At 38.7% G+C, this 12702-nt stretch overlaps 1 protein-coding gene across 1 annotated transcript; it reads left to right on the top strand.

Annotated features, from left to right (window-relative positions):
* The first annotated feature begins 11435 nt into the window (after positions 1-11435).
* On the top strand, positions 11436-12377 carry LOC127680032 (olfactory receptor 481-like). The gene has a single exon (XM_052175606.1). The coding sequence runs from the start codon at positions 11436-11438 to the stop codon at positions 12375-12377; it is 942 nt and encodes a 313-aa protein (XP_052031566.1).
* Positions 12378-12702: the final 325 nt, after the last annotated feature.

The following is a 12702-nucleotide window of genomic DNA, read 5'->3' as shown; positions in this document are numbered from 1 at the left end:
CAGCAAAATGCTGGGTCCTATTTACATATCTGGTCTGCTAGTCTATGTCTTTTTATTGGGAATTGAATCCATTGATGTTAAGGCATATTAAGAAATAGTGTTTTTTCCCGTTTTTTCCCGTTTTTTTTTGATGCTATCTTTAAGTTTGTGTGGCTATCTTCTTTTGGGTTTGTTGAAAGATTGCTTTCTTGCATTTTCTAGGGTGTAGTTTCCCTACTTGTGTTGGCATTTTCCATCTATTATCCTTGGTAGGGCTTGATTTGTGTAAAGGTATTGTGTAAATTTGTTTTTGTCATGGAATAGCTTGGTTTCTTCATCTATGGTAATTGAGAGCTTTGCTGTGTCTGGGCTGGCATTTGTGTTCTCTTAGGGTCTATATGGGATCTACCCAGGATCTTTGAGCTTTCATAGTCTGCATGAGAAGTCTGGTGTAATTCTGATAGGTCTGCCTTAATATATTACTTGACCTTTTCCTCCTTACTGCTTTTAATATTCTTTTTTGTTTGTTTTGTTTTGTGCATTTGGTGCTTTGACTATTATGTCCCGGGAGTAGTTTCTTTCCTGGTCCAATCTATTTGGGATTCTGTAGGCTTCTTCTTTTTTTTTTTTTTTTATTTTCTATATTCTTTTTTTTTTTTTACTTTTTTTATGCGACATATTTTTATTTACATTTCAAATGATTTCCCCTTTTCTAGCCCCCAACTCCCCGAAAGTCCCATAAGCCCCCTTCTCTCCCCCGTCCTCCCACCCACCCCTTCCCACTTCCCCGTTCTGGTTTCGCCGAATACTGCTTCACTGAGTCTTTCCAGAACAAGGGGCCACTCCTCCTTTCTTCTTGTACCTCATTTGATGTGTGGATTATGTTTTGGGTATTCCAGTTTTCTAGCTTAATATCCACTTATTAGTGAGTGCATACCATGATTCACCTTTTGAGTCTGGGTTACCTCACTTAGTATGATGTTCTCTAGCTCCATCCATTTGCCTAAGAATTTCATGAATTCATTGTTTCTAATGGCTGAATAGTACTCCATTGTGTAGATATACCACATTTTTTGCATCCACTCTTCTGTTGAGGGATACCTGGGTTCTTTCCAGCATCTGGCAATTATAAATAGGGCTGCTATGAACATAGTAGAGCATGTATCCTTATTACATGGTGGAGAATCCTCTGGGTATATGCCCAGGAGTGGTATAGCAGGATCTTCTGGAAGTGAGGTGCCCATTTTTCGGAGGAACTGCCAGACTGATTTCCAGAGTGGCTGTACCAATTTGCAACCCCACCAGCAGTGGAGGAGTGTTCCTCTTTCTCCACATCCTCTCCAACACCTGCTGTCTCCTGACTTTTTAATCTTAGCCATTCTGACTGGTGTAAGGTGAAATCTCAGGGTTGTTTTGATTTGCATTTCCCTAATGACTAATGAAGTTGAGCATTTTTTAAGATGTTTCTCCGCCATCCGAAGTTCTTCAGGTGAGAATTGTTTGTTTAACTCTGTACCCCATTTTTTAATAGGGTTGTTCGGTTTGCTGGAGTCTAACTTCTTGAGTTCTTTATATATATTGGATATTAGCCCTCTATCTGATGTAGGATTGGTGAAAATCTTTTCCCAATTTGTTGGTTGCCGATTTGTCCTTTTGATGGTGTCCTTTGCCTTACAGAAACTTTGTAATTTTATGAGGTCCCATTTGTCAATTTTTGATCTTAGAGCATATGCTATTGGTGTTCTGTTCAGAAACTTTCTTCCTGTACTGATGTCCTCAAGGGTCTTCCCCAGTTTCTTTTTTATTAGCTTCAGAGTGTCTGGCTTTATGTGAAGGCCCTTGATCCATTTGGATTTGAGCTTAGTACAAGGAGACAAGGATGGATCAATTCGCATTCTTCTTCATGCTGACCTCCAGTTGAACCAGCACCATTTGTTGAAAAGGCTATCTTTTTTCCATTGGAGGTTTTCAGCCCCTTTGTCAAGGATCAAGTGGCCATAGGTGTGTGGGTTCATTTATGGATCTTCAATCCTGTTCCATTGATCCTCCTGCCTGTCACTGTACCAATACCATGCAGTTTTTAACACTATTGCTCTGTAGTATTGCTTGAGGTCAGAGATACTGATTCCCCCAGAATTTCTTTTGTTGCTGAGAATAGTTTGAGCTATCCTGGGTTTTTTGTTATTCCAGATGAATTTGTTAATTGCTCTTTCTAACTCTGTGAAGAATTGAGTTGGGATTTTGATGGGTATTGCATTGAATCTGTAGATTGCTTTTGGCAAAATGGCCATTTTAACTATATTGATCCTGCCGATCCATGAGCATGGGAGGTTTTCCCATTTTTTGAGGTCTTCTTCCATTTCCTTCTTCAGAGTCTTGAAGTTCTTGTCATACAGATCTTTCACATGTTTGGTAAGAGTCACCCCAAGATACTTTATACTGTTTGTGGCTATTGTGAAGGGGGTCATTCCCCTAATTTCTTTCTCAGCCTGCTTATCCTTTGAGTATAGGAAGGCCACTGATTTGCTTGTGTTGATTTTATAACCTGCCACTTTGCTGAAGTTGTTTATCAGCTGTAGGGGTTCTCTAGTGGAGTTTTTTGGGTTACTTAGGTAGACTATCATGTCATCTGCAAATAATGATAGTTTGACTTCTTCCTTTCCAATTTGTATCCCTTTGACCTCCTTATATTGTCGAATTGCCCGAGCTAGCACATCAAGTACAATATTGAAAAGATAAGGAGAAAGGGGGCAGCCCTGTCTAGTCCCTGATTTTAGTGGGATTGCTTCAAGTTTCTCTCCATTTAGTTTGATGCTGGCTACCGGTTTGCTGTATATTGCTTTTACTATGTTTAGGTATGGGCCTTGAATTTCTGTTCTTTCCAAGACTTTAAGCATGAAAGGATGCTGAATTTTGTCAAATGCTTTTTCAGCATCCAATGGGTTTTTTTTCTTTGAGTTTGTTTATGTAGTGGATTGCATTGATGGATTTCCGTATATTGAACCAACCCTGCCTTCCCAGGATAAAGCCTACTTGATCATGGTCGATGATCGTTTTGATGTGTTCTTGGATTCGGTTGGCAAGAATTTTATTGAGTATTTTTGCATCGATGTTCATATGGGAAATTGGTCTGAAGTTCTCTTTCTTTGTTGGATCTTTGTGTGGTTTTGGTATCAGCGTAATTGTGGCTTCATAGAAGGAATTGGGTAGTGTTCCTTCTGTTTCTATTTTGTGGAATAGTTTGAAGAGTATTGGTGTTAATTCTTCTTTGAAGGTCTGATAGAATTCTGCACTGAAACCATCTGGTCCTGTGCTTTTTGGGTTGGAAGACTTTCTATGACTCCTTCTATTTCTTTAGGCGTTATGGGACTGTTTAGATGATCTATTTGGTCCTGATTTAATTTTGGTATTTGGTATCTGTCAAGGAAATTGTCCATTTCTTCCAGATTCTCCAGTTGTGTTGAGTATAGGCTCTTGTAGTAGGATCTGATGATTTTTTGGATTTCCTCAGTTTCCGTTGTTATATCTCCCTTTTCATTTCTAAGTTAATTTGGATACTTTCCTCTGTTCCCTTTGGTCAGTCTGGCTAAGGGTTTATCTATCTTGTTGATTTTCTCAAAGAACCAGCTCCTGGATTTGTTAATTCTTTGTACGGTTCTCTTTGTTTCCAATTGATTGATTTCAGCCCTGAGTTTGATGATTTCCTGTCTTCTACTCCTCCTGGGTGAATTGGCTTCCTCAATGGACCGATTGGGAAAACAGAAACTAAACAGGGACACAGTAAAACTAATTGAAGCTTTGTACCAATTGGATTTGACTGATATTTATAGAACATTTCATCCTAAAGCAAAAGAATATACCTTTTTCTCAGCACCTCATGGTACCTTCTCCAAAATCGACCATATAATTGGACACAAGGCAGACCTCAACAAATATAAGATGATCGAACTAATCCCATTTTTCCTATCAGATCACTATGGTATAAGAGTGATTTTCAATAGCAACAAAAACAACAGAATGCCCACATACACATGGAGGCTGAATAATATTCTACTCAATGACACCTTGACCAAAGAAGAAATAAAGAAAGAAATCAGAGACTTTTTAGAATTTAATGAAAATGAAGGCACAGCATACCCAAATCTTTGGGACACAATGAAAGCAGTGCTAAGGGAAAACTCATAGCCCTGAGTGCCTCCAAAAATAAAATGGAGAGAGCATACACTAGCAGCTTAACAACACACCTGAAAGTCCTGTAGGCTTCTTGTATGTTTATGTTTATCTCTTTCTTTAGGTTAGGGAATTTTCTTCTATAATTTTGTTGAAGATATTTACTGGCCCCTTAAATCCAGAATCTTCACTCTCTTCTATACCTATTATCCTTAGGTTGGATTTTCTCATTGTGTCCTGCATTTCCTGGATGTTTTGGGTTAGGAGCTTTTTGCATTTTGCATTTTTTTGACCATTGTGTCAATGTTTTCTATGGTATCTTCTGCACCTGAGATGCTCTCTTCTATTTCTGTATTCTGTTGGTGATGCTTGCATCTATGATTCCTGATCTCTTGCCTAGGTTATCTATCTCCAGGGTTGTCTCCCTGTGTGATTTCTTTAATGTTTATATTTCAATTTTTAGATCCTGGATGGTTTTGTTCAATTCTTTTACCTGTTTGATTGTGTTTTCCTATAATTCTTTAAGGAATTTTTGTGTTTCCTCTTTAAAGGCTTCTACCTATTTACCTGTGTTCTCCTGTATTTCTTTAAGTGAGTTATTCATGTCCTTTTTAAAGTCCTTTATCATCATCATGAGATTTGATTTTAAATCAGAGTCTTGCTTTTGTGGTGTGTTGGGTTATCTAGGGCTTGTTGTTGTGGGAGAACTGGGTTCTGATGATGACAAGTAGTCTTGGTTTTGGTTGCTTATATTCTTGCCCTTGCCTCTTGCCATCTGGTTATCTCTGGTGTTAGCTGGTCTTGCTGTCTCTGTCTGTGGCTGTCCCTCTGGCACGTCTGTGTGTCAGTATACCTGGGAGACCAGTTTTCTCCATGAGTAATTTGGGTATGTACAGGGTCAGCTCTGGGGTGCAGACAGAAACCAGAAGGAGCCTATCCTGGGCTGTTCCTTGGTTCCTGTGTTCTGATGGCTCAGGGTGGAGATGGGAGTAGGGGTCCCTGTTGAATCAAGAATTTGAACAGAATTGCTGGTCTTACCTGTGCTCACAGGTGTGTTGGCACACCTGGAAGCCAAGCTCTCTCCTAGTGGTATTTGGGTACATAGCACTGTGGCACAGGATCAGTTCCATGTACAGAGGGAAAACAGAATGCTCCTGTCCAGGCTGCTCCTCAGTTCCTGTGTCCTGAGGGTTCCAGGTGGAACCCTCCGAGCATAAACGGTAGTCTTTTCTGTGCTCAAATGCTTGTCTACACTCCTGGGAAATCAGCACTCTTTCAGTGGTATTTGGGTATGTAGTGCTGTGGCACAGGATCAGCTCTATGCGCAGAGAGAAACCTGAAGGCTCCTGTCCTAGATCATTCCTCCTGGAAGGAGATTTTAAACCCCCTTTCCTTTATCATTGACTCTAAAGCCAGGATCTCATCTGTTAGTCTTCTAGCAGAATTATCATAGAAATCCTGAATCAATGATTAAAAAAAAAAAAAAAACAGATGTTGGAAAAACTAAACCTAGAAAATGTTAGTCAGTGTACCAGAGAGAAGACTTACATCATTAAGGAGGCTAAATAACACAATATCTAATAGACATGATGCAATATTTTATTAATGTTTTTGAGGAAATGAAAGGACAAACACTCTGAAAAAGGAACAGAACAAAACAAACCACCACATCCACAACTACAACAAAATACTCCACACAATGTTAAAGCTAAACAGAGATAGTCTTATCACAAAATGTATATTCTGGAAAGATATAATAAATAGTAGATTAGACATAAATGACTAGGGAACTAAGATGGAAGGTAGATGTTAGAAATTACCCTGGTGAGAGTCTGGTAGAGTTGGGTAGAAAATAAAAACAAATCCTAAAAGCTCAGAAAAGAAGGAGAAAGTCCAACAAATGCCTAAGAAGGATGGCAACAGTCAGTTACACACAGACTAGAGGACACAGGATATTATGAACCATGATGACCAACTTAAATACCAGATGAAATACAAAAGTGGAGAGAGTAGACTACAACACCTCCATGTACTCACCATCTGGACTCCAGAGGTGCTCACATTCAGTCATTCTCATTTCTTTTACAACGCTCTCAGCACTGCACTCAGCATGTTTATTTTTTAGAGTCAAATCTTGGGTATTAACGTATTTCATCTACAATTCAGAACAAATCCATTCAAGACAAGAGGCCATGAAAAACATGGCAACAGGAGACATCATTATTAAACTAAGATTTCCTTTCACCACTTCAAGAAACTCCAGATTTTATTTTATTTATGATATTTTTTTTTATTTACTAAGCATTTGAAATATATTGAGTTGGTTTTCCAAGATCTGCTGCACCTGCTTAGGTGGTACCTAGGGGAAATTTTCTCTGATGGACATTTTCCCAAGCAAGTATCTTTTTACCCCCCTCTTAGGTGCTAATTTGATTGGCTTAATTATTTGAGTGAGTTAGGGTTTAGACATGGAATGTCTCCCCAAAGTGTATGTGTTGAAGAGTTCACCCATCCACGAGAATGTAGCTGAAAACTCTATGTTTCAGACACCGTTTATCCTCCCTTTGTCAGTTTGGTTGGGCTGTATCAGAGTTTATGTGTTATTGGGGATCAAATCCACAGTCTCCTTCATGTTGTGCAGGAACTGTTCCACTGAGCCATGTTGCATACCACTTGATGGGCTATCAGGAAGTAGGGCCATGCTGTTGAAGAAGAAGGTGACATAGGAATTTTTTTTTTTTTTAGGGTATCCTGTCCCTGGTCACTTCTGGGTTTTCTCTCTGCACTTCCTGACTCCCAGGGAGTAAGCAGTCTGTTATGTCATATACTGCCACCACATCATGTGATATATTTTGCCATAACAGAGCCAACTTCCTTAAGGTTTTTTTCTCAGTCATTTTGTCATGAAGACAAAAGGCTGACCCAAATAGGCCACTTTACTTCAGTCCTCCTTTCCAGATTTGTGATGGTGTAGAAGGCACCACCTCGATATTTCACTTTCCCAGTGGATTTTCAGAGACTGAATGTTTTGTTTACATTGACAATACTCAAATTTATCTACATTTTCATGCACTGGAAGTGACTTCCTTTTCTTTTTTTCTCTTTATTTCTGTGTTTCTTTGTTTCTTTCTTTGTTCCTTCCTTCCTTCCTTCCTTCCTTCCTTCCTTCCTTCCTTCCTTCCTTCCTTCCTTCCTTCCTTCCTTCCTTCCTTCCTTCCTTCCTTCCTTTCTTTCTTTCTTTCTTTCTTTCTTTCTTTCTTTCTTTCTTTCTTTCTTTCTTTCTTTCTTTCTTTCTTTCTTTCTTTCTTTCTTTCTTTCTTGTTTGAATTTGCTTTACATTCCATTCATTGACCCTACTCTCCTGGTCACCTTCTCCCACAATCCTTTCTCCCATCCTCCCTCCCCTTCTCCTCTGAGCCAGTGGGGGCCCTCTGGGTATCCTCCCAATCATGGCACATGGAGTCTCTTCAGGGCTAGGCATCGAGACCAGATAAGGCAGTCTAGCTAAAAGAACATATTCCTCCTACAGGCTTTAGGGATAGTCCCTGTTCCAGTTTTTCTGGACCCAGATGAAGTCCAAGTTGCAGGTCTGCTACATATGTTCAGGGAGGCCTATGTCCATCCTGTGTATATTCTTGGGTTGGTGGTTCCATCTCTTAGAGCCCCAAGGATCCAGGTTAGTTGACTCTGTTAGTCTTCCTGTGGAGTTCCTATCCCCTTCGGGGCCCACAATCCTTTCCCCTATTCTTACATAAGAGTTCCCAAGCTCTATCTGCTGTTTGGCTGTTTGTGGTTGCATCTGAGGCCGCTGTTGGGTGGACCCATGCTAGATTTCTGTCTTTGTTCAATCCTGGATCTTCTTCCTAACTACTCCAGATCTTGGATTGTGTCTCTGTTTTTGTAAAATCCATTTTGAGAATCTTCCCAATCCTGTTGTGGTGGTTCATTTAATTTTTCTGGAATAGTGTTGTGGTGTAGGATGACCTAAATCCTTTCTCTCTTGAATCCAGATGTGCTGCCATGTGAAGGAAAACACAATACAAACTTAGTTAAGAAATGATGGTAACTCAATAGCTGGGGACAGCAACTAAGATCCTAATATTGTATACCTTAGTAAATCTAAATCCTTCTGTGGCAAATCCTGAATGATCCACCATTGAACCCGGGAGACACTCATACCTACATCTTGTCCTCATGCTATCCCTGTCCAAAATGGCCTAACTTCTTCTGCTTCCTCTCTTTCTCTGTCCAACCAGGAAGTCCCCCAAGCAAGTATCTTACTGAGTGTGACTTTACTACTACTCTCAAGAGACTCTTAAACAATGAATTCCTGATCTATATTCCTGGTCTATTCACTTTTTAATGTTACTCTACTTTTTGACCTCTTGTGCTTGACATATGTGGTTATCAATTTTTCTTAGATATGTCACAGATCATTACACCCTATCCCATGCTAATTATGTTTATACAAATCAAGTCTTAAACTAAATTAGATCATTGTAGTTGTAAAACTGTGTACTACTAGTGAAAATAATAAGTGAACCCCCTGGGATTTGTTCAGAACAATAATAAAAGAAAATTCAGCACGCTCAATTTCCCAATCTCATTAATTTTTTTCCCACTGGATTTTCAATAAGAAGCTAGCATAAAGGAGCATGTTTGGTGTGAAGTACTGTCTCTTATACTGCAAACGGTCCTGATCATGCAGAAGAAAGCCTGATATAGGAGGATGATTCCTGATTTTTTTGTTATGTGTAGCCAGCAGGTAATATTCAGTCTTTGCTATTATTGCATACATGTCTCAGGACCAAAACTGACAGTCACCTTTAATCTATCACAATAGATCTATAATCTATAATCTCTATAGAGTATTAGAGTAGTCAAGCCAACATTATCACCAAAGTATTATTACTTATGATACTTAAAATCTTGGGGCTGTAAACTTAATAAGGAATGTAAATTAAAATTTGAAACCTACATCAGGATAAACCATTATAAGAATTCTTAGGAGAAGGAAACATAAGTAGAAATTTGATAATTTTTTATTTGGGTTTTGTTTTTGACCTAGAGATGAGGTTCCCATTCCCTTGGCTGATAAGGGGATATTTTCAGGCTGATATTTCATTGAGGTTGAAAAAGGGAATTCTTGCATTTTTTAGTAGATATGAAGGGGAGAGGAATAGGTATCTCTGCTCTCCACTCCGGCGGCCTCCTGTCCCTGTCTTCAATGCTTGCCCAGTCCCAGCTGGGGAAATGCTGTAGTTCTATTGTTGCCAGCTTAATGCTGGGGATCAACTCCCAATGAGAACATCTTTTATTTCACAGAATCCAGTGTCTGAATTAAAAAAAAATCAAATCATTAAATGATCAAATAGTAGTTGTGTATATTTATGATGTACAACATGATATTTTGATGTACATTTTCATTGTAGAAAGGTTAAATCAAGTTGCTTGTCATATCTACCAACTCGCTTCTCTGTCATTTTTATATTACATTTCAACATTTTCAAATCTATCCCTTAACAAGTATGAAATATAATATACTTATTTATGGTTATGATGCTGTTCAACTAATTGCTGAGATATATCATTACTATTTAATTTAAATGTTGTACTAGCTTGTTTACCACTCATTCTCTACTCTTGTCATCTACTGTCCCCATCCTCTGGTGAAGAGCATTCTACACTTTGCTTTATCAATGGGCATTTAGTTTCAAAATATGAATGGGACTACTCAGTATTTATTTTTCTTTCCTTAATTTTCCTAACACAGTGTCTTCCAGGACTTCCTATATTAGGGCAATGATATTTCCTCCCATTTAAAGTCAGTACAATGTCCTCAGTACAGATATCTTTTTAGTAAGAAGCATTCTAAGAGCAAAGAGGTAATATCTCACTGTGAATTTAATTTGCATATCTATAGTAAGTATAGATGATGAAAAATTTTCACACTTTTAGTACCCAAGCTAACAGTATAATTATTGAATATTTTTTGGGCTAGTCCTCTTGAGAATATGGTTATATTAAATATTTCCTTCATTTTGTTTAGCTTTTGTATTCTAGTTAAGTTTTGAGTGATTTTCTTTTGTCTCTTCTTTTTTGCACTACCATAATTGTTCTAATATGGTTGGCATATTATAAATATTTGATGTTTTTTTAATATAATTTATTACCTTATCTAAATAAGATTAGTAAATATATTCTGTTGTTTATCCTATGTAGTTCTTGAGATACAAATAATGATCACAAATAGACTTATTGTTGTCATGATTTTCTCAGGACTAATTTCCATGTAAAACTTTCATTTCAAAATAATATGTAAGTATGTTAATCAGGATAGGCAGTGTTAGGCTGCCCCAATAAATTGCCCTTGGAAATTTCATGTAAGCATGTACAATATATTCTCTGTTTTCACAATTGAAGCCTTGGCTGGTAGGAGGTGACTCTATATTATAGATATATCTTGTAAAAGGTGTCACTTTGGAAAGGAGAAGAGAGTTGCCCACTGATACTGTAGTTTGATCCTGAGAAAACACCATTTACTTTCACAACAGAGTGGCATGCACCACCCACAGTGGCACGAGATCACAAGACTAGGAAGGGCAGGCTCCAATGGGACTGAGAAATAGAATTGAATCAGATACTGTAAATCCAAGCATATAACAGCCACTGCAACCATTTGGGGGTCTCAGAATACCAGCACTCCGTGCATTAATTACACCTCCTGACTTTATCCATATCTGTGAGTGTTCTGATCTGAGTGATTGCTCAGTTTGTATCTTTGGGCTTAAAATAAATGATTAATATTCTGAAATTATTTATGATGTAACTTGGTTTTGGGAACATTTGGGAAAAATAAGCATCAGACTGAAGAGAGATCCATATGTATGTATGTTTGTTTGTATGTATGTATGTATGTATTATGTATGTATGTTTTTTAAAATCTCTTTTCAATTTTTATTATTTTATTCATTTGCATTCCACTCATTGCACTCCCTTGGATCCACCTTGCACAGTTTCTCATACCATTCCTCCTCCTCCTTGCCTCTGAAAGAATGTTCCCCTACACCAAACCTCCCACTTCCCTGGGGCCTCAACTCTCTGGAGAATTAAGCACATCTTAAGGCCTGACCAGACAGACCTCTGCTATATTTGTGCCAGGGTCTGTGGACTGGACCTTATATGCTCCTAGTTCTAAATGTGGAATGGTGTATATCAATCATGAGGTCATTTGATACGTTCTGATAGCCACTGGTTTTATTCCAGTAGGAATTGTTTCAAAAAAGATGGAGCCTGGAAACCACACAATGGTAAGAGAGTTCATTATTTTGGGGCTGACTGAGGACCCCACCCTTTGTTGTATCTTCTTTGTGTTGTTCCTGGCTGTCTACCTCACCACGGTATTGGGCAATGTCACCATAATCCTGTTGATCAGAAGAAGCCCTCAGCTTCACACGCCAATGTACCTCTTCCTCAGCCACTTGGCCTTTGTGGACATTGGGTACTCCAGCTCAGTCACACCTGTCATGGTTGTGAGTTTCCTGAGAGAGAGAACTGCCATCCCTGTGGCTGGCTGCATAGTCCAGCTTGCCTCTGATGTGGTCTTTGGGACTGCTGAGTGCTTCCTGTTGGCTGCCATGGCCTATGACCGCTATGTGGCCATCTGTTCACCCCTGCTCTACTCCACTCTCATGTCTCCCAGGGTCTGCTTCATCTTATTGGTTATTTCCTATGTGGGAGGATGTGTGAACTCTTCTTCGTTTACTAGCTGTTTATTGAGCCTGACTTTTTGTGGACCAAAAAATAAAATCAACCACTTCTTCTGTGACCTCCCACCACTGGTGGAGCTGTCCTGTACCCATGTTTATGTTGCTGAAATGTCTCCTGCCATCTCAGCAGGCTCCATCATCGTCATCACCCTGTTTGTAATCATTATTTCCTATGTCTACATCCTTCACTCCATCCTCAGGATGCGCTCTACTGAGGGCAGGCACAAGGCCTTTTCCACCTGCACCTCTCACCTCACTGCAGTCACCTTGTTTTATGGCACAGTTACATTTGTTTATGTTATACCAGAGTCAAGCCACTCACCCAACCAAATTAAAGTGGTGTCTGTGTTCTACACAGTGGTGATCCCCATGCTGAATCCCTTGATCTACAGTCTGAGGAACAAGGAGGTAAAAGAGGCCATGAGGAAATTGATGGTGAAAACCCATTCCTCATTTTGAACAATATCCAATGTGTTTATATAAATATTTAACTAACATGTTTTTGGGGAACACATGCAGTAATTATATGTTGTTTGCCTTGTTTTACATGAAATAATCTCTTGCTTGTACAGTACTATTATGCTGATTAATGATAAATTATTTAATACTTTTTTAAGAGTTCAATAAATTTCATCATCAAATAAAATCTGGACTCAAATTAAATGTGCATATTTCATAGTTGTATACCTGGATGAAGTAGAATTTTTTTTTTAAATTCTGCACATATTAGGTAGTCCATAGTCACAGGTCACTTTCTCCTATGTTTAGTATTGTTTTCTTAAAA

This window comes from Apodemus sylvaticus, chromosome 1 (genome assembly GCF_947179515.1).
Source record: "Apodemus sylvaticus chromosome 1, mApoSyl1.1, whole genome shotgun sequence".
Taxonomy (NCBI): Eukaryota; Metazoa; Chordata; class Mammalia; order Rodentia; family Muridae; genus Apodemus; species Apodemus sylvaticus.
This window is presented reverse-complemented; position numbering and strand designations above follow the sequence as displayed.